We start from the raw sequence: 27802 nt of genomic DNA, 5'->3' as shown, positions 1-27802 counted from the left end.
CTGTTTAGGCACCGAAAAAACTCTTTTCTGTGTCTAGCTTTTGTTCTGCTGAATGTTAACGACTCTATGCTTCACTTGTGTAATTAAAAAAGATATTTTCAGTAGTTATCAGAATATGACAGTTCAGAGAATCCTCCCATCCACCTCTTGTTTTTTTGTATTGTGAGACAGTCTCACTTTGTTGCCTGGGTTGGTCTTGGACTCATATGTATCTAGCTGCCCCTGCCTCTTGAATGCTGGGACTAAATCTGTGTGCCTTAAAAAAATTTTTTTTGTGTGTGTGGTAGTACAGGGCTTTAATCCTAGCACTTGGGAGGCAGAGGCAGGGGGATTGATATAAGTTCAAGGCCAGCCTGGTCTACAGAGTGAGTTTCAGGACAGCCAGAGCTACACAGGTAAACTCTGTCTTGACCCCTCCCCCCAAAAAAATTGTGTGCATATGTGAATGTGGGCACCCAAGTGTCATGACATGCATGCAGAGGGCAGAAAACGTCTCTTGGAAATCAGTTCTTTCCTGCTACTTTTGAGGATTTGGTGATTGAACTCAGTTGTCATCAGGTTTTTGTGAAAGCGTTTTTACTTGCTGAACCACCTTGCCCACCCTTATATTTTGTTTGGTGTGTGTGTGTGTGTGTGTGTGTGTGTGTGTGTGTGTGTTGGGGGCAGGAGTGGGGTTGGGGGTTGAAGCCACTGTCTCATGTATGCCTGGCAAGGATTCTTTCATTGAGCCCTACCTGCTTTAGTTATAATTTTTGCAAATATTTGCTAATCATAGAAAGTCTGATTTAAAGAAAATGTAATTCTTTGGGGCTGGCTGGCATGAAGGCCCAGTGGTTAGGACTGAGTTCAGTTTCCGACACCCACATCAGGCAGCTTCCAACCCCCTGTAAGTCCAGCTCAAGAGGACCTGACTCTCTCTTCTGGCTTCTGCTAGCACCTGCATAATGTGGCGTGCAAATGCACACACAGCACTTAAATAAGAATAAAATAGAGAGAAAAGTTCTTCCTGCTTTGGATGAGTAATGTTAATGGCTGGACATATTTTAGGGTTTTTTTTGATAATGTGTGTGCACTTTTTTTTTTTTTTTTAACCAGCATCTTGTGTAGCCCAGGCTGCCTTCAGACTATATTTATAGCTGAGGTTGGCCTTAAATTCCTGATCCTCTTGCTCTCATCTCCTGAGTGCGAGGAGTGGATTGTGTAGTGGCTTGAACATGAATAGTCCCCACAGACTTACCATGTATTTGAATATTTAGTTCCCAGTTTGGGAAGAGTGAGGAAGAGTGTGTCACCTGGGTAGCTTGTGATTCCCAGTCTCCCTCTCACTGCCTTGTGGTTGTGGATCAAGATGTCAGCGCTCTGCTGTTTCTTTGCTCTGTCATCCTGGGCTCTGAAACTGTAAGCCAAACCAATGCTTTCTTTTATAAAGTAGGACATGTGCGTACAGATAGGCATCACGGCTGCCCACTATGCCCTTCATTTGGGGCAGGGTCTCATTATGCAGCCCAGGTTGACCTCATACTCTTATTTTTTCCTGTCAGCCTCCCTAGTGCTCATATATAGGTGTGTGCCACCATGCCAGTTCTATTTAAAATTTTTTTATTTTTAGGGGAGGTCTCATGAAGCTCATTCTGGCTTTGAGCTCACTATATAGCTAAAGCTGGGTCTTGAACTCCTAATCTCTATTTCCTCAGGACTGGGATTACAGGCATATATCACCATGCCCAGATTATGTATGCTTTTAAAAATTGGAATGAGGTCAACTCTATTTAATAACATTTTTCTAATTAAATATTTTTTTTCATATGTAATTGACTATTCTGAAGAATATTTTTCTTTTCATTTAGCACTGTTGCTGTTTGGAGACTGATGGTGGGTTATCCTGTGCACAGTAGCAGTCTTCCTAGCTTTTATTGCCTTGGTAACTATAGTTCCCAATTGTAATAACTAAAAAATGTCTGTAGATAGGTTTCCTTGCAGTGCCTGCTTACAGAGGCAAAAATCCCTTGGATTAAAAAAAAATTGCTATAAAACAAAATTCTCAAATTTTTGGTCTCAAGACTTTTTTACATTGAAATCATTGAAGGTCTCAGAAAAACTACAGTTTGAGTTATCACCTTATGATTTTATTGTATTAGAATAGAAAATGAGAAAGTTTAGATACTCATTTAGAACAAGTATTAATAAACGTGTATGTGAGTGAGTGAGATTCTACTTATTTATCTTGGAGCTATTTTTAAGCTCTTGGTATGTAGCCCAGGCTAATCTAAAGCCTCACTTTTTATTCCCATAGGCTGGCCTTGAACTCAGGTCCTCCCACTTTAGCTCCCTGAGTGCTGGGATTATAGATATGTGCCTTGTCATTACTCAGTCTTTTTTTTTTTTTTTAATGTCTATGAGTACCCTGTCTTTGTGCACACCAGAAGAGGGTATCAGATCTCATTATAGATGGTTGTGAGCCACCATGTGGTTGCTAGGGATTGAACCCAGGACCTCTGGAAGAACAGCCAGTGCTCTTAACCTCTGAGCTATTTCTACAGCCCCCCCCCCCAATTACTCAATCTTAACTTTAATTTGTTTTGTTTTTCCAGTCAGGGCTTTCTTTTTGTAGCTTTGATTCACCTGGGACTCTCTCTGTAGACCAGGCTGGCCTTGAACCATCTGCCTCTGCCTGTCAAGTAACGGGATTCAAGGCATGAGCCACCACCACCACCCAGCTAACTTTTTTCTTTTTAAATTAGACTCTCATGTGTCCCAAGCTGGCCTAGGATGACCTTAAACTTTTCATCTTTTGCTTCTACCTCCTGAGTATTAGCATTACAGAGATGAGCCACCATACCACGTTTATGCTGGGAATTAAACCCAGGGCTTCACGTATACTAAACAAGCACTCTATCAACTGAACCACGCTGCTAGCCTTGAAAAATTTTTGCAAAAATTATTTACTTTTTTTTTTTTTTCCAGAGTAAAGACAACTTGTAGGACTTGATTCTCCCCTCTCACTGTCAGGCTTATTAGCAAGTGCCTTTATCCACTGAGCCAGTTCACGGGCTCCTTAAACTAAAACATTTAAATCACTTTATTAGTATTGCCACAAATTTCATCAGAACTGTTTTTTAAAACATTAACAAGTAGTTGAGTTCACTGTGGCAAACACAAGTTTTGTTGTTTTTTGAGACAGGGTTTCTCTGTGTAATAGCCTTGGCTGTCCTGGACTCTTTGTAGACCAGGCTGGCCTCGAACTCACAGAGATCCGCCTGCCTCTGACTCCTGAGTGCTGGGATTAAAGGCGTGCGCCACCACACTCAGCGCAATACAAACTTTTGGAAGTTCTTTTCACTTAAAAATTTGAATGTTATCACTGGCTATAGATAACTGCCTGTTATTTTGAGGTTGCAGGCTTGTCTTGTACATTTTGAGAAAATACTGACAAGTCCTTGAGTATTGAAAACAATAGTTTGTCTGTTGCAGATTAAAAAAAAAAATGTTAGAAATAAAAAGACACCCAGGTGAGCATATGATGTGGAACTCACTGTTATATGTACTTGTGTATTATTGAGTACTTGGAGTAATAGCATAGTATTAGGGTTCAATCCTGTGGTTGAAATTTGATTTCATTATTTTTACTGTTTCATCAAGGGCATGTTAAATGAAGATGGCATTTTTAAAATTTTCATTTTATTGCAAGTGATTATCAGTTAATTAATAAACTAATGAGGGATTGGACAGGTGCCTTCGGCTGAGAGCACTTACTGTTCTTGCAGAGGACCAGGGTTTGGTTTCTAGCACCACCTGTGGACTTACTATCATCTATAACTCTAGTTACAAGGGATCTGACATCTTCTTACCTCTGAAGGGCACCAGACCACACACATGGTACTCATACATACCTCTAGGAAAAAGACTCATACATATAAAATTAGATAAGCATAAAATATGATAAAGAATACGTTGATGGAAAAAAAAAAGAATACATTGATGGGGGCTGGAGAGATGGCTCAATGGTTAAGAGCACTGATTGCTCTTCCCGAGGTCAAGTTCAATTCCCAGCAACCACATGGTGGCTCACAACCATCTATAATGAGATCTGATGCCCTCTTCTGGCCTGCAGATGTACATACAGGCAGAACACTGTGTACATAATAAATAATAAATCTTAAAAAAAAAATACATTGATGACCAGTAAAATTTGTGTCATTGCTCCAATCAGCACTTGGGTAGCAGTGGATTTATTACCCATCGTTACTTTCACAGTGTCAACACAATTTAAAAAGAAAATTTGCTGGTGAAGTGGCTCAGTGGCTAAAAGCCCTTGCTGTACAGGCCTGGTGTCCTTAATTTGATTCCTGGAAACCACAGTGGATAGAGAAAACCAAAATCCCAAAAGCTGTCCTCTGACCTTGTGGTAGTTTGAGTGAGAATGGCTTCATTGCTTTGGCCATGATGTCACAGCAATAGAACTAGAACAGTAACTTAAGACAGGAGTTGGTACCTGTTGCTTTTCCAGGCCTAGACACACACACACACATACACACACACACACACACACACACACACACACACACACACACACACACACTCTGTGGTGCAGTGTAGACTTTGGTTTAGGAAAGTGGTTGAGTGCAGTAAATGGGGCTTACTGAGCTGTCCTAGCGTGGAAGACAGTGGTGCTGACAGCAATAGACTACAAAGGCCAAGTTCAAGATTTCAGAGTGGAAAGATCTTAGCATCTGGGCAGGAGACTATTCTTGTGATGATTGGGTAAATAATATGGCTGGTTTTTGCCCTTGACCTGCCAGGTGTTAAACTGAAGAAGAGTTTTGGACTAATGTCATTGGCAGAGGAGATTTCAACACAGCCTAGTATGAGCTGAGCCCTGTGGTTATTAATAATCACTCTTATGCAAGTCTGTAATGAAAGAGAACTAGTAGGGCAAAAAATGATAAATGCACAGTTTAGGAGAAAAAGAGCACCAGGAAATGTTTGTTTGTTTGTTTGTTTTTGTTTTTTTTTCCAGACAGGGTTTCTCTGTGTAGCCTTGGCTGTCCAGGACTACCTTTGTAGACCAGGCTAGCCTGGAACTCACAAAGATCCACCTGCCTCTGCCTCCTGAGGTGTGCGCCACCACGCCTGGTGAGCACCAGGAAACAGTTCGAGGCCAGCCTGATCTACACAAAACAAAAAATAAAACAAAACACCCCCCCCCCCAATGTTAGAGCCAAGTCCTGAGCTCAAAGAGACGAGAAGTTTAAAGAAAGGCCTATTAACTAAATGGAATAAAGGAAATGGTGATCTCTGTCAAGGCCCCACCCAGCTGAAATGCCTAAGGAATCTCCTAAAGCAAGGACAGTTACTCAACAAAGGACAGCATCAACAAGTCAGAACTATGCGAATGTAATTCCTCCAGGGGTCTAGCTTCCATGCCAAACAAACAGAAGAACTTGGCGGCTTTGACCTGAGTGCCTCTTGAGTGTGAAGCCAAGGAAGCAGGCCTAAAGGAGTTATGGAGTCTCATTTCACAGTTCAGGGAGACTGCTGGGGCTAGGTGTGAGGCAGGGGTATCCCTGCGTAGAGGCCCAGAGAGACCATTGAGTGAAGGTGAAGTCTGGATTTCACTGGGGGGACCAAGATGTTGGAGATGCCAGAGCTATGGGATACCTGACCAGGAGAACTGCAGTCAGGGTGTGGGAGGAGCCCGAGAGAGAGAAGTGTGCTGCAGCCAACAAAGCTGAAAGGAGTGGGATAGCTGAAGACCCATCTAATAAGCCCTTTGATCACAGACACACAGGGTGGGGGTGGGTGGTGGAGGTGTTCAGGACTTGGAGTTTGACCAGATAGATTTCAGTCTTGCTTTGGTCCAGTATTTCCTACCTGTGCCCCATTTTTCCTTCCCCATTTTCCCTTTTAGAATGGTAATGTATATTCTGTGCCACTATGTGTTGGAAGTATATAATTTTTTTTCCCCTAGGTGTAACAGTTAAGAGTTTGCCTTGGTGCACTCAGGAGGCAGAGGCAGGCAGATTTCTGTGAGTTCAAGGCCGGCCTGGTCTATAGAGTTCTAGGACAGCCAGGGATGTACCTCATAGGGGGAGAAAAGAGTTTGCCTTGAGTCTCAGAAGACTTAGGACTTGTCAATAGTTTTGAGACTGTAAAAGAGCATGCAGAATTTGGGAGTTGCACTGAATGTGTTTTATGTTATTGCGTATGGTATGGCTATTGGCCTATGGGGGCCAGGAACTGCAATGTATTGGCTTGAATGAGAATGGTCTCATAGGCTCATATATTTCAATGTTTGGTTCCCAGTTGGTGGACTGTTTAGGAAGGATTAGGAGGTGTGGCCTTGTTGGAGGAGGTGTGTCACTGGGAGTGGGCTTTGAGGAAGCCCATGTCAGGTTCAGTCAATCTCTGCCTTGGGCTTGAGGATTAGATGTTAGCTTTCAGTTTCTGCTTCAGAGTCATGCCTGCCTGCCTGTTTCCACCTTCCTCACCATGATGGTCAAGGCCTCACCCTCTGAAACTGTAATCAAGTCACCAAATAATGTTTTTTATAACATGCCTCATGGTGTCTCTTCCTAGCAATAGAACAGTAACTAAGACAGCCCACTATACTCTTGAATGCTACTCACATACAACTTTTTAAAAAAGCATACTAAAGCCGGGCATGGTGGCGCACACCTATGATCCTAGCACTTGGGAGGCAGAGGCAGGCGGATCACTGTGAGTTCGAGGCCAGCCTGGTCTACAAAGTGAGTCCAGGACAGCCAAGGCCACACAGAGAAGCCCTGTCTGGAAAAACAAAACAAAACAAAACAAAACAAAAAAGCATACTAAAATGGCAGGCTTATTGAAACATTACTTATATTATCAGCTATTTTAGAGGGTGAGGCAGGAAGATTTCTAAGAGTTCTCTAGGCCAGTCGTCTTAGTGAGACCCTGTCAAGTACAAAAGAGCTGATGACGTAGCTTAGTGGTGAGTTGTTTGTCTAACATCCTCAGGCCTTGGGTTCAACCTTTAGAATACCCAAAAGGAAGAAAGAAAAACTATTATACCCAAAAGGAAGAAAGAAAAACTATTTTGGCTTTACAGATTTTCTGAAGTCCACCCGACAGACACTTTGAAACCAGCTGTCCTGAAGCACATTATGATAGCATTATATGTTGTTAAACATCTATATTAACACTCAGGAGGCAGAGACAGGCAGATCTCTGTGAGTTTGAGACCAGCCTGGTCTACAGAGTGATTCCAGGACAGCCAAGGCTACACAGAGAAACCCTGCCTCAAATACAACAATAACAAAAAAATTGGTCAATTCTTGTTCTGCTTAACTTATCTTTTTTTGTATATTCCTTGTAGCTAGATCATCTTAGGAATGAATTTTTCCTTTAGAACATATCTTTAGAAATGTAATTTTGAACCAGTAAGTATGAATAATTTTGTATTTTAAAAATACATTGTATAGGGCTGGAAAGGTGGCTCAGAGGTTAAGAGCACTGACTGCTCTTCCAGAGGTCCCGAGTTCAATTCCCAGCAACCACATGGTGGCTCATAATCATCTATAATGTGATCTAATGTCCTCTTCTGGCCTGTAGGTATACATGCAGGCAAAACACTGTATACATAATATTCAATAAATATATTTAAAAAAAACAAAACATTGTATAGTTCGGTAAGGTGGGGTACGTCTGTAATCTTTGTCCTTGACAGGTGGAGGCAGGAACATCAGGAGTCCAAAACTAGCTTTAGCTGCATACTCAGTTTGAAGCTAATCTGGGATATGCGAGATTTTGTCTCAAAGAACCAGAAAAATAAAATACATTTGATATATATTACCAACTAGTCCTCCAAAGATGTTTGAACTACTTTATGTCTATTTTATTCTGAGACTCCAGCATGCCTGTTGCTGGGCATTATTTTATATGCACCTATGCAACCAGCGTGTGGAAAACGATGCTATTTAATAAGTGCGTTGTTGCTTACATTCCCTAGCAACTGCCCTTGGTTACCAGTGAGGGCCCACAATTTTTTTTTTTTAATCTTAAACTTTGGCTGTTGTGTAGTTTTCCTTTAGTCTGATAACTGTGTGCACCTTATTATTTTGTAACCGTTAACTTTGTGAAAATAGTTTTCCTGTGCCTTCTGAGACTATCTCGTACTTAAAGTGTTTGCATTTGGGAGTCTCTGCCTTCGATTAGAGGCTCTCTCTTGAGGTAGTGAAGCTGGCTGGTAATTTTAAATTCCAGAAGTTTAAACTCTGCATTTTAAATTTTTATCGTATTTAAAGGATGTCACTCATTCTGTTATTTAGCCTTTTCTTCAAAATTTACCCTGTTTATCCCATTTGTGTATACACATGTGTGAGTGCTCATGTGCACCTGCATATATGGAGCTGCAATTGCATGAGTGCTTGTGCCTGTGGAGACCAGAAGTCCATGTTGGGTGTATTTCCTAATCACTCTCCACCTTATTGTTTGAGAGAATCTTCTACTGAACCTAAGCTTACCAACTTGACAATGCTAGGCTGGCCAGCAAACCCCAGAATTGTCCTATCTCCACCTGCTGGGCACTGGGATTACAAGTGTATGCCACTGTATGTGCTCCTAGCCCCAACCCCACAAGCCATAACTTTATTGGTGGTATAAATAGTGCACATTTCAAACCAAGCTATAATTCCACTCTCCTACCCTCCTTGGCAGGGTCTCACTGTGTAGCCCTGTCTGGAGCCTGGAATGCACACACTGTTGTAGATCAGGTTAGCCTTGAATTCAGAGATCCATCTGTCTTTGCCTGGCATTAAAGGCGTACACCACACTCCTGGTTTGTAATTTTCCTTTTGAAAAGTGGAACAAAGGAGTCCTTGTTTTAAGAGAGTGACATTGTTAATTCCATAATAGCATTTATAGGATCCCCATTGTTGCTTTTTCAGAGCTGGCATGGCCTTTGCATTCAACACCTTTACTTGCGACTTGACCAAATCTGTATTTAACTTCCACATCTGTTAACAGCAACCATTTTCTCATTTTGTGCAGTTGGGAGTCTGTTTTCTTGAATGTCTAAAACACTTTAACCTTGTCTGTCAGCAGTTGCCAACTGTAGGTACTGAGATAAATCTTTAATGCTGACTTCTCACAAAACTGTGTAGGTATCTGGAGCTGGGCTCCTGTAAACATCTGGTTTTGTGATGACAAAAACACTACACGGATTAGAATTCCAAGTAGACCTCTAGCCACCCTGGAATCTGTTGGAGACCCTCTTGGGACATAGCCTTCCTTTCATTCCCTTGGCTGATGCTTTTTTAAATTTTTTGTTTATTTTTATTTATTTTGCTTTTTTGAGACAGTTTCTCTGTGTAGCCCTGGCTGTCCTGGAACTAGCTCTGTAGACGAGGCTGGCCTCAAACTCAAGAGATCTGCCTGCCTCTGTTTCCCTAGTGCTGCGATTAAAGGTGTGCGCCATCAACTGCCCAGCTATTGGCTATTTTTATTTTTATTTTTTTAATGTAGGTGCTGGGGATTGAGCTCAGGTCCTCCTGCTGGCAAGGACTCTGCTGACAGAACCATCTCTCCAAGCTCTCTAAGTTTATTCCCTTTAAAGTAGTACCTGAAAGGAAATCTTGTATTGCTATAAAGTCTATGAAGCTGTGAGTTTTGTTGTGCTAGTCTTTGTTTGGTTTTGGTTTTGGTTTTTCAAGACAGGGTTTCTCTGTATAGCCTTGACTGTCCTGGGCTCACTTTGTAGACCAGGCTGGCCTCAAACTCACAAGAGATTCACCTGCCTCTGCCTCCTGAGTGCTGGGATTATAGGTGTGCATCGCTCCTGCCTGGTTGTCTTTTTTTTTTTTTTTTTTTTTTTTTTTCTTACTACAGCTTAAACTACAATAACAATTTCCCCACTGTCTAGAATCATCCAGTCAGTGTTCCTTAGAAAAAGCAGGGACATATTGGACTTCAATTCCCCCCTTTTCCTCTAATTGGTGGGACTACCTAGCTTGGCCTCTTTTTTATGTTTCCTCATGAGCAAAATGGGGCCATTGGAGAAAATGATCTCCCAGGGATCCCTCCAACCCTGTTCTGTGACTGGTGTGAGGAGGAAGAACATTTGAGCACTGTAGGTTTCTTTTGTTTCTATCCAGGGATTAGACATTGTCTAGGACTGGGTGGGGTTTGGGTTGTAAAGCTGTAGTGTTGCTGTCTTCCATACCCACTGCTAGCAGTGCTCCAGGACAAGGCAAGCCTCACTCTGTTTTCTCCTTCCTGAGCTGAGTGAGAATCTCAGTCTGTAGCCTAGGCTGGCTTCAAATTTTCCTCAGTCCTCCTGCCTCCTGAATACAGGATTATAGGTATATGTCACCATGCCTAGCCCTTATTTCTTACCCCTTTGAAATGGGAATGATGTTGCTCTCTTACCTAGTTGGGGGATATGAAATAAAATTAAATACATTTATCTTCCAAAACATACTAGGTAAAGATAGGATGCTGGCAGAAGTTAGTACCTGTAATGTTATTCTACCCCAGGCTTAGTTTGTAGCCTAGGAATGCTTTAAAGTTTTTATCTTCCTGCCTCAGTTCCAGAGTAGTTCTAATTATAGGACTGTGCAGCAAGGCCTGGCTCCACCTCTGCAAACAGCGAAGTCCAGATGAAACCCATATGTTTTCACTCCTGCCTGTACTTGCCATTTAATTCCCTGACCAATACTCCTGACTTAAAAAATGCCATTGAATGCCAGCTGTGTGCCTTGGCAAATCACCCAACCTAGCTTACCTATGGACAAAGTGCAGCCATTAGTCTACAAAAACTTGGGCAGGTGATGTAGCTCAGCTGGTAGAGTGCTTGCCTAATGCCCTAGTACCTAGCTCCACACAAAACCTGGTGTCTTGTTGGTCACGTAACTGAGACAAGATGATCAGGAGTTCAGGGTCATTTCAATTTTTAAAAATCTGGCCATTTAAAAAAAAAAAAAAATCTGGCCATTTAATCTGGCCAGTCCCTCTTCCTTGCCAGTAGGCTGCATTGGGGTAAAGGAGCAGTCTGGAGCCTGATCATCTGCATTCAGATCACTGGTTTTTTAGTGGCCTTGAATTCCTGATCATCCTGCTTCTACTTGCCAACTGCTAGGACTGCAGGTGTCTGCCACCACACCCAACTAATATTTTTGCTTTTAAAATGGATATCATGTGATTCATAGTCTTATATTACCTAAGAGAATTTGAAAGATGGGGCAAGTTCTTAATAGAAATTAGGGTGTTTTGAGGTATGTTTACTTTTTATTATCACTTTACTATTTAGATGGTGGTTGTTGTTATTGAGACTGGGTCTCTCGTCATAGCCCCATCTACTCAGTGTAGACCAGGTTGGCCTCAGAGTCACAGAGATCCACCTTCCTCTGCCTCCCAAGTGCTAGTATTAAAGATATATGCCATCATGCTTGACTCAGCTTAAAATTATGTGTGTTTGTCTGTGCTCACACATGCATATATGTATGTGTACCTTACATGCAGTACCCTCAGAGAACAGAAGAGAGGGTCAGATCCCCTAACGTTGTATGAGATTGTGCCACCTGAAGTGGTTGCTGGAACCTAAGCAATAAGTGCTTTTAGCTGCTGAGCCGTTTCTCCAGCCTCAAACTCATGGTAATCTTCCTGCCCTAGTCTCCACAGCATCATTGTTTCTATAAGACACAATAATTCCTTATTTAAATGTAAGGAACTATAAATACAAACAGATTTGACAAAATGTTGATAACTTGTTAAATTTACTCTTAATGTTTGTTTGTTGGGTGGTTTTCCTTTATTGAGAGTAGATTCTTTTCTCATAAATACCCTGATTATAGTTTGCCCTCCCTTTATTCCTCTCAGTTCCGCCCACTCTCCTCTCCTCTCTAGATCTCTTCTCTCCCTTTCTGTCTCTCATTAGAAAACAACAGGCTTCTAAGAGATAGTAACTGAACTTGATAAAATACAGTAAGATGAAACAAAAACTATCAAATGGAAGTTGGAAACATCAACCCGATAGGAGGAAAAGAGTCCCAAGAGCAGGTACAAGAGTCAGACACATCAATCTTAAAAGCCATGGTATGTACACAGAGGACCTGGTGCAGACGCATGCAGGCCCTGTACTTGCTGCTTCACTCTGTAAGCTCAGAAACACCTTGTTGACTCGAAGGGCCTTCTTCTTCTGGTGCCCTCCTTTCCCCACTGTCTCTTAACAATCTCTGAGGGATTCCCTGAGCTCTGAGGGGAGGGATTTGATGGAGACCTCCCATTTAGACTCTCTTTGCACCTAATGTTTGGCTTCAGGTCTCTGATCTGTTCCCATCTGCTGCCTGAGGATGTCTTTCTGATGATAACTAGATAAAGCACTGATCTATGAGACTATCAGACTATCATTAGGAGTCATTTTATTGATCCTTCCCACTTCTAGACAGTCTCTCAGTGAAGCCTTGGCTGTCCTAGACTTTCATTGCAGACCAGGCTGGCCTTGAACTCATAGCAATCCACCTGCCTCTGCCTCCCAAGTGCTGGGATTAAAGGCCACCACTGCCCAGGATCTTTTTTTTTTTTTTTTACCGGTAGTGTTTGGTTTTACTCTGGATCTCTGGGCCTAGTCTCTGGTTCTTGATTACCCCAAGCAGTATTGGGTATGAGTTCCTTCTCATGGAGTGGGCCTTAGGTCAAATCAGACACTGATTGGCTACTCCCACAGGTTCTGTGCCATGTTGCCCTAAGCATATTTTGTAGGCAGAACAAACTGTAGGTCTTAATTTTGTAACTGAGTTGGTATCCACAATTCTCTTGCTATGGTAGCCTGCAGAGTGCCTTCCTGCCCCAAAACCACTTGAAATATAGGAGTGAAGGCTCCATGTAGGCACCAGCTCAACTTTTCCATGTTCAATGAGTTGTGTAGGTGTTGTTCTTGACAATGCTACACCACACACATTGTAAGTTTGCTGAGAGCAACCCTTCATCTCATCAACAGCCTAGGTATTTGGGAATGTCTCTGCGACTTTCTTGGCCAACAACTCAGCTGAATGTGACCCAGTCTCACCTCTGGAATCCTCACTGGCAGCAAGAGTTGGTCAGTTAAGATGCCTATCACCCATTAGTAGGAGTTCTCATTAGGGTCGCCTTCATAGATTCCCCTGCAGTAGGTTTCCACACTACCCCCCAAAAGCCCACCAATTCTACCCATCTCTGCCTGCTTGCTCTCCCACCACCTCATTACCTGCCCCCCCCCATGCACACTTGATCTTGCAGTTCGGGGTAAATGCAAAAGAACACACAATTTTTAGATAGGATAATAAGAATGTCTTTAAGTTTTGTAAGGAACCATCACAGTATCTTCTTAAGTGGCTGTCCTGTCCCATTTAACCTTCCATCAGTACATGTTGGTGTTACCCATATTTGACCACTTAAGTATATTTGGTAGTACCTGATTATTTTTGTTTTCATTTCCCCAGTGATGTGTTGTATATTTCCCCTTTGTTTATCTTTCTTGATGTAATATTTATTTATTTATTTATTTATTTATTTATTTTGAGAAAAGTGAGGCTTGTTTTAGTATCCAGGAAGACAAAAGCACCAACTGCCTATTAACCAAACCAGTTCACTCTATTCAAAAGGAAACAGAAAACACACAAGCACACCCATCTAGTCCCACTAAGCCACTGCAGGACAATAGGATGAACTTGAATCCTGGTCTTAGTACTTATTAGACAGATCCTATGGGTGCCAAGACAGTGTTGCTCTCATGGCTCTGGTGGGGCTTAATATTTGTCATTTTAAAGTCAAATTTTTGTTAATCTTTTTTTTTTTTTTTAAGGTAGAAAGTGTATTTAGGTTTAGAGTTCAAGGATACAATCCCTCCTGGAGGGGAAAGCAAGGTGGCAGGAGCGTGAAGCAGTTGGTCACATGGCACCACAGTCAAGAGAAGAGCAGTAAATGCTTGTTCAGCACCACCCACTTCAGAAATTCAGATTATTTCTCATTGTCTAGGTTTAGTGGTCCTTTATATCATTTGAATAGCATATTAGATAGCATCTGCAATCTTTTCCCTGCTTTGTGACTTGTTCTCTTGAATATGTAGTTCTTTTCCATTTTTCCATTCTTATCACATTGAAGTGCCCCAATACCAGCCTGATAGAGTGGGCACTGTAATAATTTCCCACACAGTCACCTACTGTGCATGGCTGTGCAGGTGTGTAAGCAAAGACATGCAAGATAATCATGTTCAGTGCTACTTTCTCTTTTTTATTTTTGTTTTTCAAGACAGGATTTCTCTGTGTAGCCTTGGCTGTCTTGAACTCACTTTGTGGACCAGACTGGTCTCAAACGCACAGCAATCCTCTTGCCCCTGTCTCCCTGAGTGCCTTCACGCATCACGTCTGGCTCAGAGTTTACTTTCAAAAATTTTTTTTATTTTTTAAAAAGATTTATTTGTTTATTATATTTACAGTATTCTGCCTTCATGTACACCTGCAGGCCAGAAGAGGGCATCAGATCACATCGTAGATGGTTGTGAGCTACCATGTAGTTGCTGGGAATTGAATTCAGGACCTCTAGAGGAGCAATCAGTGCTCTTAATCTCTGGATCATCTCTCCAGCTCAAGATGTGTGTGTGTGTGTGTGTGTGTGTGTGTGTGTGTGTGTGTGTGTGTGTGTGTGTGTGTGTTTGTGTTTGTGTGTTTGTGCTGTTGTACATGAGGGCATTGCCCTGGGAGGCCACAAGAGGGCAGTGAATCCTCTCTTAATCTCTGGATCATCTCTCCAGCTCAAGATTTTTATTTGTGTGTGTGTGTGTGTGTGTGTGTGTGTGTGTGTGTGTGTGTGTGTTTGTGTGTGTGTGTTTCTTTATGCTGTTGTACATGAGGGCATTGCCCTGGGAGGCCACAAGAGGGCAGTGAATCCTCTTGGAACTGGAGTTACAGATGGTGCTCCTGAGCCCCCTGATAGGAGTGCTGAGCACTGAACTCTTACTGTTCTCTGTAAGAGCAGTACCTGCTCTTTCTTAACTGCTGGGCTAGCTCCTAGCCCCAGCGCTCAGCTCACTTTTTGGTTCATTCAGGTGCCAGAAATTCTACAGAGAACAAAACTGCCAAAATTACTGATATTATGTCGCTTTAAAAAATGTTTTACAAGCCAGGTGTAGTGGAACACATGCCTTTAATCCCAGTACTCAGGAGGCAGAGCCAGGTGGATCTCTGTGAGTTCAAGGCCAGCCTGGCTTACAAAGTAAGTCCAGAGCAGCAAAGGCTACACAGAGAAACTTTGTCTCAAAAAACAGTGTTTTACATAAATGGACATTAGAACCCATACCCTTTTGTTTTGTTTTTGTTTGTTTTTTGAGACAGGGTTTCTCTGTGTAGCCTTGGCTATCCTGGATTCACTTTGTAGACCAGGCTGGCCTTGAACTCACAGAGATCCACCTGCTTCTACCTCCCAAATGCTAGGATTACAGGCATGCGCCACCACCCAGTGACCCCATTCTCTTTTATACCCAATATTGTCCCTAGCAAAGACCTTTGGGTACCTCTGTATTGGCTCTCATAAACCCACTGACTTGGTGGTCTGTGGCATGGTCTTGTGTAGGTAAATGGTCCTAAGGACATAGTTTGCATCGCACAGCACAGCTTCATCACTAGCTTGGTTAGTCCATTCATTGTATTTTTTTGAAAGATTTATTTATTTTACATATTTTGCCTGCATGCATATGCATATCCCTTGGAACCAGAGTTACAAACTGTTATGTAGGTACTGGGAATTGAACCCAGGTCCTCTAGAGGAACAACCAGTGCTCCCAATCACTGAGCCATCTCTCCAGCTCCATTCATTGTATCTTTTAGTTGTGTGTAGGTGGAGACTGAGAGCTGCTGTGATTTGCTGCTCTTACAGCTTTTTTTTTAAAGGGTATGTTATTGGCTTGTTATAAAATTCAAACAGGAGGTGTGGGAGGGATGGCAAAGCAGTTAAGAGCATTGACTGCTCTTCAAGAGGACCCAAGTTTAGTTCTCAGCACCTATGTCAGGCAACTCACAAGTATCTGTAACTCCACCTCCAGGAGGGATCCAACATCTCTGCCTCTGCAGGAAGCTGCACATATCCACACCCCCCCCTCATTTTTAAAGTCAGATAGGAATGGATGTAACAAACAGTTTAGTGGTGAGGTGAGTAATCCTTGTTAATAGTTTGTTCCTCCTTCCAGACACTTTTGAACACATCTGCAAATATATAGAACACATATTCTCTCATTCTCTGGGAGCTAGCTCATGCAGTGTGCTATTGCTTTTGTGATTCAAACCACTGAAAATTACACAGAGGTAAGAGCTGGGCTCCCATGAGAACTGGGTTATATCAACCATAATAGGAATGTTAGGGCTTGCAGGCCCTTAGTTGTTGTCTGTACACTGTCCCATAGTCTCTAAGACCAGAACAAAGATTGCTTTGAAAACTTATGCTAGAAATACTACTTGAGAGTTCTTTGATTGCAAGTAGTAAAAACCAGTTCTAGTTCTATTGGCTATTTCCTGCTCCCCTCAAAAAGACTTTACTAGAAAGACTCAAGGTAATAAGCAAATAAATATTTAAACACTAGGTCTGAAACAAGACGGGGTGAACAAAATAGTATTTGGTGAGGCATATGTTATCAGTGTCAGTGTTTATCCATTTTAATTTCTGTATTATCTATTTAAGGGTCAGGTGTGGTGGTGCACACCTTTAATCCCAGCACTTGGGAGGCAGAGGCAGGAGGATCACTGTGAGTTGAGGCCAACCTGGTCTACAAAGTGAGTCCAGGACAGCCAAGACTTTGCGGAGAAACCCTGTCTGGGGGAAAAAAAAAAAAGAGAGAGACAAAACTTGGCTGGGCTTGGTGGTACAGGCCTTTAATCCCAGCCCTTGGGAGGCAGAGGTACGCCAATCTCTGTGAGTTCCAGAGAAAGTTCCAGAACAGCCAAGACTACACAGAGAAACCCCGTCTCAAAAACAAACAAACCTACCAACAACATGGTAGCCCGATGGTAGAGCACTTGCCTAGTATGCATAAGACTCTGAGTTCCATCTCTATCACCACTAACATAAAACACCCAACCAAACAACAAAAATAAAACCCAAACAATTCCTGGGAGAGTGTGGCTGCTGTAGAGTTCATGTGTCTCATGGGTAAAATTCCTAGATTTGTGTGCCCTCAGAATCTTCTGCAGTTGGCAAGATGTAGATTCAGAAAAAATGGGAGTTGAGGTGGCAAAGCCCAGTGTTGGCCTTGCAGTATGAACTGTTTTAACCCTAGGTTCTTGTCCCCCACTAAAGGAGGAGATGATCGCCGAGTTCTGCTATGGCACATGGAACAAGCTATCCATTCCAGGGTCAAACCCATACAGCTGAAAGGGGAACACCATTCCAACATTTTCTGCCTGGCTTTCAACAGTGGAAACACCAAAGTCTTCTCTGGAGGTAAGAAGAGACATTATACCATAGGAGGTTAGTAAAGAGAGTCGTAAGAGAATGTGTGCTTCCTCTGTGTCTTACTGAGCTGTAGAATCACTGGCTTCCTATCATCTTTCTTCTGTATATTATAGCATTTTAGACATGTGAAATAGGATTCCATTGTCCTTTCTTCCTGTCCCCATTCTCCCCTTCCTTCCTCTGTCTTTTTCTTTGGTTGAAAATTTTTCATGTTCTTTTTTGGTTTTGTTTTTGTTTTTTTCGAGACAGGGTTTCTCTGTGTAGCCTTGGCTGCTCTGGACTCACTTTGTAGACCAGGCTGGCCTCGAACTCACAGCGATCCACCTGCCTCTGCTTCCCGATCGCTAGGATTAAAGGTGTGCATCACCACTGCCTGGCCTTCATGTTGTAATTTGTTACACGCACGCATGCACGCATGCAGAGAGGGAGAGAAAACGGAAGCAATAACCTTAGTATATATGGTACACTGGTTTTGCTTTCTATTCTGTTGTCTCTTCTGAGATTTTATTTTTGTTCTATTGTATTTATTTTAATTATTGTATGTGTAGGTATGTACACTCCTTCCATCTTTACATAACTTCAGGAATCAAACTTGAGTCACCAGGCTTGTGCAACAAGCACCTTTACCTCCTAACTCATCTTTCCAGCTATAAATTTTCATCTAGAAAGAAAGATTTGACCATGCTATTTTTTGAGACAAGGCTTCATATAGCCAAAGCAGAGGATGACCTTGTATTACGACTTCTGTGTCTGGCTCCCCAGTGCTGGCATGATAGGTATTTCCTGCCTTCCCTCTTTCCATCTCTGTGCTGCTGCTGCTGTTGCTGCTGCTGCTACTTTTGCTTGGTTGATGACAAAGGGTCTCAAGTAGCCCAGGGTAGCCTTAAATTCCTTCTTGAATGAAGCACTGGGATTGTAGGTCCATTGCTAACAATCGGGCTTGATTTTAAAAAGCAGACAACAACAATAAAAACCTTTTTTAAAATTACACTTATTTATTCAGGGAGCATGCCATGGCAAGCATGCGGGGAGGTCAAGGACACTTTGCTAATGGTTCTTTCTTTTCACCATATGGGTCTGGGGAATAAAGTATGTGTGCGTATGTCTACATGAGTGTATGTGTGTACATATGCCCATGGACTTGTACGTGTGAGAGGCCACAGGAGACCACCAGCTCCTCCTTCAGAGCTGAATCTGTGAGCTTTTAAGGGATGCCTAGTTGTGATGTAAGTGCTAGGATGTGAGGTCCAGATCTCATGTTCCTATAGCAAGCACTCTTAGCTGCTGATAGCCCCCACTGATTCATTTTTCAAGATACTGGTTGTGACTCAACTTGATGTCCTGACCTATAGGTGACCCTGATTTGCAAAACATCGTGTCAGGCTGTTGTTGGACTGGCTGATATGCAAGCCAACTTCTTGGTGATGGCTACTTCATTAGCCACTGTGTTTCTGACTACAGAATTTCTAGTCCTGACTTTCGTGAAACTGCAGATTTTCCCCTTGGTTATCTCCTGTGTTTCAGAAGCATTTTAAAAGCACATGTCTGGATAGAGGATATAATTCTGTGTAGCACATTTGCCTAGGTCATTCAAGGCCTTGAGTCCTGTTGACCTGGCCAAATTAGGGGTGGAGGGGACAACAACTTTAAGCATCAAAGTAAAAGAAACTGCTGAATATGCACTTTCACTTGTCAAACATAATTTTTACAAATTTTGTCTTTTTGGTTTGTTTGATTTTGTTTTGCAATAAGATCTCCTTATGTAGCCCAAGTTGGCCTTAAGCATGAATCCAGGCATATGTCACCAAACCTAATTACATGGTTCATCTTAATTGTGGCCTTGAATTCCTGTTTTTCATATCCCGACTTCTAAATTTGGGATTATGGAAGTGAGCCACTATGCTTAACTCACTTTTCTAATTATCTAGAATTCATCCTCCAACCTGCCTTTTATATGTATATTCATATCTCTAACTCTTCCTGAAGTCATTGTTTACACATTATTTTTTGTTTGGTTAGTTTTTGTTTTTGTTTTCTGAGACAGGGTTCCTCTTTATGTAGCTCAGGCTGGCCATGAACTTGAGGCAATCATCCTGACTCTGCTTCCTGAGTACTGGGTTTCTAGTTCTGAGCCACACATGCAGCCTATCCTTGTCCCATTGGCAGGAGTTTAGAGTTGCTTAAGCAGCTTTGATGTCTAATTCTTTCTCTCTGAACATGAAGGGGATAATTGTTCTTAAAGCCAGAAGTCTCATTTCCCATAGCTGGCCGTCCCCCTCCTACTGTTCGTGTAGTTGGACTCTTAGTTCTTAATGGATGGGACAGAGTCTTTTCTCATGTCCCCAGTCCTCACTGTGTCAGGCCTGGGAGGTATTAGCTTGAGTTCATTTGTCTTTAGTATGTACCCTCTGGAGAATTTATAGCTAGGACTTAGAAAATTGAGATTACTTAGACCATGCCCTTACTGATAGCTTTGCCTTCCATTTAGATGGCCTTGGGCTAGCATTTGAGAGTGTGCTGTATCTTCACAAGTTCTAATTGTTTTTGGCTTTATAAGCCGTTTGAAGGCATATCATGAATATAGTGCCTTTAGATTCTTAGAATAAGGACATTAGAGAAAGTTGTGGAAGAAAGCCATACCATCATTTAGTGTCCGTCAGATTTGAATGCAATGAAGGCCGAGGTAGAAATAACAGACATTCACTGGGGGCCTATCAAGTACTCAGCCCTATTTTGAATGCTTTTACGGGCTTGTATCCTTGTAAAGTAGATAGCTATCATCCTATGTCCACTTAGACAGCCAAAGCCTAGGGATGCTAAGAGCTCTTACTCCAAGTCTTACAGTCATGGTTGCTTTGATGGGCGTGGCTGGGTTAGTCTGGATGAGTGACTGATTGCACATTCACTTTTCCTGAATGGCAACAGTTGGTCCCTCAGAACTGTTACCAGGTTATACTTTACTGCTTTTTAAAAACAAAAGATGCGCAGCCGGGCATGGTGGCGCATGCCTTTAATCCCAGCACTCGGGAGGCAGAGGTAGGCGGATCGCTGTGTGTTCGAGGCCAGCCTGGTCTACAAAGTGAGTCCAGGATGGCCAAGGCTACACAGAGAAACCCTGTCTCGAAAAACCAAAACAAACAAACAAACAACAACAACAAAACAAAAGATGCTTTAATCCCAGTACTCAGGAGGCAGAGGCAGGTGGATTGGTGTGAGTTCAAGGCCAGCCTGGTCTACAAAGAGAGTGGAAGACAGTCAAGGCTACACAAAGAAGCTCTGTCTCAAGAACCAAACAAACAAAAAAACCAAAACAAAGCCAAAAGATGGCTCTGTGCTTAATTTTCTTACAGAAAATATGCGGCTTTTGGAGCCAGGTTCTCCTGTATCCTAGCCTGGCCCTGAGCCTCCTGATCCTTCTGCCTTCATCTCCTTTATGTGTTGGGATTATAAGCAGGAACCACTAACTGTGCCTGGCTTCTTAAAGTGTCTTCATAGTATTTTCTAACTTAACACAACTACTTTGTATTTTGTATTATGTTGTATTTTGAGTGTCTTGTATTTAGTGTGTGTGTGTGTGTGTGTGTGTGCGCACACAAGCGTACACGCACATACATCACAGTACATGCGTAGGGCAACTTTCAGTAATTAGTTTTCTCCTTCTACCATGGGTTCTGGGAATCAAGGTCAGGAAATCAGGTTTTCAACCTTCCATCTGCTGAACCAATTTGCCAATTTATGTTTTTGTTTTTTTTTCTTGGAAACTTTAAAATTCCGTATTGTCATGTGGAAGGAACCACCTTACAGGAATTGTGAAATGTCTTTCTTTTTCCTTTGTAGGAAATGATGAGCAAGTCATCCTCCATGATGTTGAAAGGTAAATAGATTATCGGTGTGTGAAGGTGACTGACTGCTTTTAGGTGAATAGAGGCAAATATCTCCATAGACATGTATTTTAGCTTTTGAAGAAAATAATATGGAATCAATGTTAGTTTTCTGAAAAAAGAAAACAATTCCTATAATATCTCGTTTCAGTTTTATTTTAAGAAAATGAGAAAGATTTGCCAAGTTGTCATACAGTTAGAGATAAGAAGAGGGAAGGATTTTCTTCTTTATTATTAATTCATAATAAAGATTAATAGTTAATAACATTTGTTGAGTTTTCACTATCATGTGCTAAGACGCTATTCTAAGGGATTTTTATGAATTGGTTAATTTAACCATCACAGTGCTTTTGTGAGGGATGCTGTGATATCCATGACAAGAGAGAACGGAGGCCCAGAGCTGTTAGGTAACTTAAGGTCGTGTGATGCCAGGACCTGTGCACCGGGTTCTGTGTAGCTCAGAGCTGTGCTGCTGATGGCCATGCTGGTGTGCTGTGAGCCCTCTCCGCTTCTGCTGTTACTAGGTCTGGCTACTTTAACCCTCCCACCCCTTTGTTTTTGGAAGTCTAGTATCACCCTCAGAGCTCCATACAAGTGATAAATAGCAATACAAAACTCAGCTACCGAGTCACTTTGTTGTTGTTTTGTTTTTTGAGACAGGGTTTCTTCGTGTAACAGCCTTGACTGTCCTGGGCTCTCTTTGTAGACCAGGCTGGCCTTGAACTCATAAAGATCCACCTGCCTCTGCCTCTCAAGTGCTGGGATTAAAGGCATGTGCCGCCACGCCCAGCCCTAGTCACTTTTAAGTATGCTTCGTTTCAAAATTATGAAATTTATAAAAGTGTAATACTTTTAAACATACATATATATATACACATTTTATGCACACATATGTTGAACATTGAACATTGTCTTTAGCTAATTATCTTGTTGGTTTACCTAGGTTAAATTTCTCCTGGGCATGAAAGAAACTGAACCCTAGCTAGGTACCATAGGCTGGGCCTCTGCACCATGCTTGTGCCTATGTGCTTTTCTCTTGCTCTCTGTTTCTCAGCAGTGAGACCCTGGATGTGTTTGCTCACGAAGATGCAGTATATGGCTTGTCGGTCAGCCCAGTGAATGACAACATTTTTGCCAGCTCTTCAGATGATGGCCGGGTTCTCATTTGGGACATCCGGGAGTCTCCCCATGGAGGTAGGTGACTGTGTACAAAGTTGTTGAATTGTGCTGAACAGCCTGATATCAAGTTCATTTCTATAATCTCTGTAAGTAGAGAGATTATAGAACCCTAGGACCCTCACATGTAGCACACGTGACACTGGAGGTCCCATCCTGCCCTGAGTAGTCAGAAGTGGAGCTACCCGTGACTCTGCAAACCCTACAGGAGCAGATGTGATGCTTCACTGTGGGTGGGGCCACCCAAGGCTCTTCTCATGTGGTGCTGTCCCACACGAGAAGAGGGGCAGGCACTGTGTACTTCTTGCAGACACAATTTTAGGCTTGTTCTTTTGTTTAAAAAACACAGATCCTTACCTTATCTGCACCTGGGGTTGTAAAGTGGTTACACGTACATCCCGCCCCTGGGAATATTCAGCGAATACCTTCTCCATGGTGCGTTCCCAGTTTCTGACTGGAGGACTTGTTTTATTGACCCTGAAGCCCCTCAGGAAATGTGTTGTCTTAGCTTATTTCCTGCAGAGGGGTTTCTCTCTGTCACCAAAGGCTGTTTCTTTTAATCCTGCCACCATAGCCACCTCTGTAGAGATCAAACTAGTAACTTGTGAGGCCATGGTTACTATCCTGCTGCCTTTGTCTGGCAGGACCTCGGTCTGTATTTCCTCATATATCAGACCTTTATAGTGATAGCCGTCTCAGTTCTGGATATCAAAGAAGCCTGTCCTTGGGGTCAGCAGAGCAGCTCGCAACAGACTGCATCTGTGGCTGCACCTCTGGTGCTTGCATGTAGACTGTTTCCTGTTCTGTGTTGTCTGATGGCCAAGGTGACTGAAAGCTTCCCTGCCCAGGGCTCCACACTGTATTTACAAAGATAGAGGAAGAGGTGGGGTGGTTTTGTCTTTATTGAGTGTAACAGATCCCAGAAGAGTACATTCTTTGAGGTAGCAAAGTGATGGAGCAAAAGGGTGCAGGAGTTCCAGGTCAAGTTGATTAGGGACTGTCTGGATTTAAGGACAGCTCAAGTGTTAAACTTAAAACAAGAACAAAGGGGGCCATAGATATGGCTCAGTGGTTGAGAGCACTGGCTGCCCTTCCAGAGGGCCTGAGTTCAATTCCTGGCACCCACACGGCAGCTCACAACAGCCTATAACTCCAGTTCCAGAGGATCTGACACCCTCTCACAGACATACATGTAGGCAAAACACCAATGGAAAAAAAAAAAAAGATTAAAAGAATAAAATTTGAGTCCTGCTATGTAACTCAGGCTGGCCTTGAACTCATAATCCTTCTCCCTCAATTACAGAAAAGGGGCCTCCAGGCTTTTTTTAAAAAAATACTGGGAGTCAAGTGTGCAGTTCTGCCCTAACCATTTAGTTAGGAAGCATTATGACCCAGAAGGGAAACTGTACTGTTGTTTTACCTTGTCTTAATTTTTCACTGTTTCACTTTGTCTTCATTAAATTTATTTGTATAAAACTTGTGGTTTTATAAATATTAAAGGTATAATAACTTTACCAGGAGTTGGTTGTGAAATATTTTTAGTGAAATTCATTTTTAGATCTATAAACAGCTTACTTTTTTCCCTTTGAAGCTAAATGGGTTTGATTGGTATTGGGGGTGCACAAGAATACACAAAGGTGGGGTGCCTCATGGGGTATGATCTATACAGCAGCGGTACCACCCCTGGGGTGGTGGTCAAAAGTACGCTTGTTTGCGTCCACACTCCTGCCTGGCCACCTGCCCGTGAGAGAGTGACGTGATTGTAATTTCTGTTTTCACAGAGCCCTTCTGCCTGGCAAACTACCCATCAGCCTTTCACAGTGTCATGTTTAACCCCGTGGAGCCCCGCTTGTTGGCCACAGCCAATTCAAAAGAAGGAGTGGGACTGTGGGACATTAGAAAGCCTCAGAGGTAAGTCCCTGTCAAGGACCTCAGACTTGCCTTCTTCATTTCTCGGGGAGTAGAGTAAGTGAGTGCTGAGCTCAGTTGGGCTCCTCTTAACATACTCTGCTCCTCCAAAGCCAAGAGAGCCTACAGCTAAGTACCAGCCAGACAAGAGAGCAAACCTGCTTCCGTGGAGTGAGGTGTCGACTGGACTCGATAGATGGGCATGTGTGAAGAGTTGAAAGCCGGCCTAGCTCCCTCCCTGCTTGCTCAGGAGCTCTGATGGGGGAAGAGGCGGGGCCTTGTGTTCCAAGCTAGGGTTTCTTCAGGCCACAGGATGACCCTCCTACCTAACTCCCAAAATTAAATGTGTTATCTAATCATGTATAGTTTTTGACACAAAATCCTCAAAAGGACTAGTGACTACAAGTTAACAGCTAGTTCTGTGGGCAGCTAATTTGTTTCTCCATTTGGTTGTTTTTTTCTTTTTTGTTTTTTGTTTTTTTTTAAACTAAGTACACTGGCACAGTCCTGACTTGATCGTATGAAGCACTAACTAGGGAATTTCGGGAATCATTAAAAGTGGTGGGGATGGAGTATACAGGAGGCCCTTTCATGTTCCTTAAGTCCCACAGTGAGGCAAGGCCTCTTTTTGGCACTTGTACTGAAAACTTGCCTTATTTATAAAAGGCAATCAACTTCTCTGGAAATCTGTGTGGAAATAAAATACTCTGTGAAGCAATATTGCAGAATGCTATGCAAAGTAAGCAAGGTTCTCATTTATTAATGGACCTTGGATGAAACAGGCATTAAATAGAGGGTTACCTTCCTTGATTTTCAGTACTGGCTGGTTCTCTTCACAGGGCAGTTCAGGGAGTTGGAACTGTTGCAGCAGAGTGTCTATGTGAGCAGGGTTCCCTGAGGCTCTACAGGACTGAGGAGATTGCCTCTGTACTCCATTGCACATTCCCTCACTGCCCCCCCCCCCCCCCCCCCCCGCTCTTCTAGTGCACATAGTGGCAGGCCCCTTGTTCCCTTCTGTACTGTGTGCCTAAGGCGGGCGCTGGCTGCGAAGAAGACAGTCTCTTAGGTTCGCCATTGGTTCAGAACAATGATTCTGTCTAAAAGGCAGAATTTGGACCAGCTATGGCAGCCTCCTCCCAGCTTATCGCCTGCTCTACTTAGAATTGCAATGACAACTGGCAACTGGGGTGGCGTGCTGAGGTTGTAGAAGGCTTGAGTGGTTTATGATGTCACAGCAGGGTCTTGAGAAGAGTTGCTGGCTTCTTCATTCTCATCTTCCTCCACTCCCCAGCCAGTTTCCTGCTGTGTACTGGCTGCCCTTCATCCCTTTTTCCCTTGGCTCCTCACTAAATGTGGTTTCTTTTTAAATGTCTAAGACAGTCAACATTTTCGTGTTTGCTAAGTGGTAGGAAGAAGGTGAAGTGATGTTCGGGTGCAGTTGCAGGTCCTTGTGGAAGGGTGCTGTGCAAAGGAAGAACAGGGCCTGCCTCTGTCGGAGGAGCCCAGGCCCCTCACTGATGATTACCATTTTATTCATACAGTAATATATATTGAATTTAGAGCTTTTACATAGAAAAGTGTAGAGAGAAAAGAGGAAAAATCCATTCCATTTCTTCTTAGTTTGTAGTTACTCTAAAGTCACAGTAAATACAGTGAACAGTTTATGTGTCTGTCTTTTTAAAATATAATTTAATGCTGATACAAGTAAGTATGTATGAATGAAGGAAACATGAAAGAATACCCATGCTCAACTTCCCCCATTTATTTATGGCGCATATGGGAGTGAGTGAGTGTGTCTGTGTGCATGTGACTATGCACACACATTCATGTTCCACAGGACGTGTGTGGGAGAAGAAAACTCTCCCCCTCTACCATATGGATCTCATGGGTCAAACTGAAGTCCCTAGGCTTGGCTCTCAGCAAGTACCCTAAACCTCTTAGTCTACTCCTGGCCCTCACCTTTTTCTTTTGTTTGTTTGTTTATTTGAGGCAGTGTCTGAGTTTGTAGCTCTGGATGGCCTAGAAGACCTTACATTCACAGATATCTATTTGCCTGCTTCTGCCTCTGCTTCCCAAGAACTGGGGTTAAGTGTGTGGTACCACACCCAGCTCAGTATCTTTTTTCAGTTAACAGTATGTTAGAGATCCTGTCAAATTAGCACTTAAAGATCTGGCACATTATTCAAGGGGTACATATTCCATTAATAGTATATACCTGAAAGCTGAAACCTCTTGTTTCTAATCGCAGCACTCAGGAGGCAGAGGTAGGCGGATCTCTGTGAGTTTGAGGCCAGCCTGGTCTACAGAGCTAGTTCCAGGACAACCAAGACTACACAGAAAACAAAAAACAAAACACAACTATGTTGAACCTTGTGGTTGCATATCTGTTTTGACCTCCTTTTGCAAAATGCCTGTGAAGAATTGGTGCATAAAGGGTGTGTTTTACTTTAAAATTGTTTATTTGTGCCTTTTTGTGTGTATGTGTGTGAAGTGAGGGGGTGGGTGCTATAGAAAGCATGTGGGGTCAGAGAACAGTGTGCACAAGTTGGTTTTCTCCTTCACCATGTGGATCCAAAGGATCAAACTCAGGTCAGGACAGGTCATCAGGCTTGGTAGCAAGCGCCTGTATCCCCTGAACCACCTGGATGTAGGGTGTGGTATTTAACTCTCCCTCTCTCTTTTTCTTCTTTGTTCCTTCCTTCCTTTACTTTTTCTTTATCTTTTATGTGCATTGGTGTTTTGCCTGCATCTATGTCTGTGGTTAGATCTTGGAGTTACAGACAGCTATGAGCTGCCATGTGGGTGCTGGGAATTCAACTCCAATCCTCTGGAAGAGCAATTAGTGCTCTTAACCACTGAACCATCTCTCCAGCCCCATTCTTTTTTCTTTTTTTCTGTTTTGAGACTGGATTTCATGTAGTCCTTGCAACCCAGACTGAACTTGAGTTCCTGATTCTCTTTTATTCTGTTCTTGAAGCAGTAGGATTGTCACTCTCTGCTCCCTTTGTCCCTCCCTCCTTCCTTCCCTTTCCCTATGCTTTCTTTCATCAAGAACTTACTGTATAGCCTAGACTGGCCCTGAAGTTTAAAAAATATATATACTATTTTTTTCATATTCCCACTACTTTTTTCATTATTGTGGGGGGTATACTTGTATCATGACATGTGCAGGGAGGGCCAGTGACAACTTTTAAGAGTCATTTCTTTCTTTCTGCCGTGGGATCTGGGGATTGAGCTCTAGTCTTTAAGCTTGTATTACATTGCAAGAGGTTTTAACCCACTGGCCATCTTGCCTCCCTAAGCCTTGAACTTTGATCTTCCTGTCTCCACCTCCCAAGTGATTGCAAATGTATGTCACCATACCTAAGGAAGGTGTTTATGAA

General features: G+C 42.7%; 1 protein-coding gene across 2 annotated transcripts in view; it reads left to right on the top strand.

Moving 5' to 3' along the window:
- Dcaf5 (DDB1 and CUL4 associated factor 5) overlaps positions 1-27802 on the top strand; it is a 96418-nt gene that overhangs the window by 9421 nt on the left and 59195 nt on the right. Inside the window, exons 2-5 of one of the 2 annotated variants that reach the window (XM_051148388.1) lie at positions 17299-17442; positions 21292-21328; positions 22393-22529; positions 24293-24422. In XM_051148388.1, coding sequence (XP_051004345.1) covers positions 17299-17442; positions 21292-21328; positions 22393-22529; positions 24293-24422 — 448 coding nt within the window. Of the gene's footprint in view, positions 1-17298; positions 17443-21291; positions 21329-22389; positions 22530-24292; positions 24423-27802 lie in introns of both variants that reach the window. The other variant, XM_051148381.1, reaches the window with a different exon arrangement.

This window comes from Acomys russatus, chromosome 1 (genome assembly GCF_903995435.1).
Source record: "Acomys russatus chromosome 1, mAcoRus1.1, whole genome shotgun sequence".
Lineage (NCBI taxonomy): Eukaryota > Metazoa > Chordata > Mammalia > Rodentia > Muridae > Acomys > Acomys russatus.
Note: the sequence above shows the minus strand (reverse complement) of the source record. Positions and strands in the feature narration are given on the sequence as shown.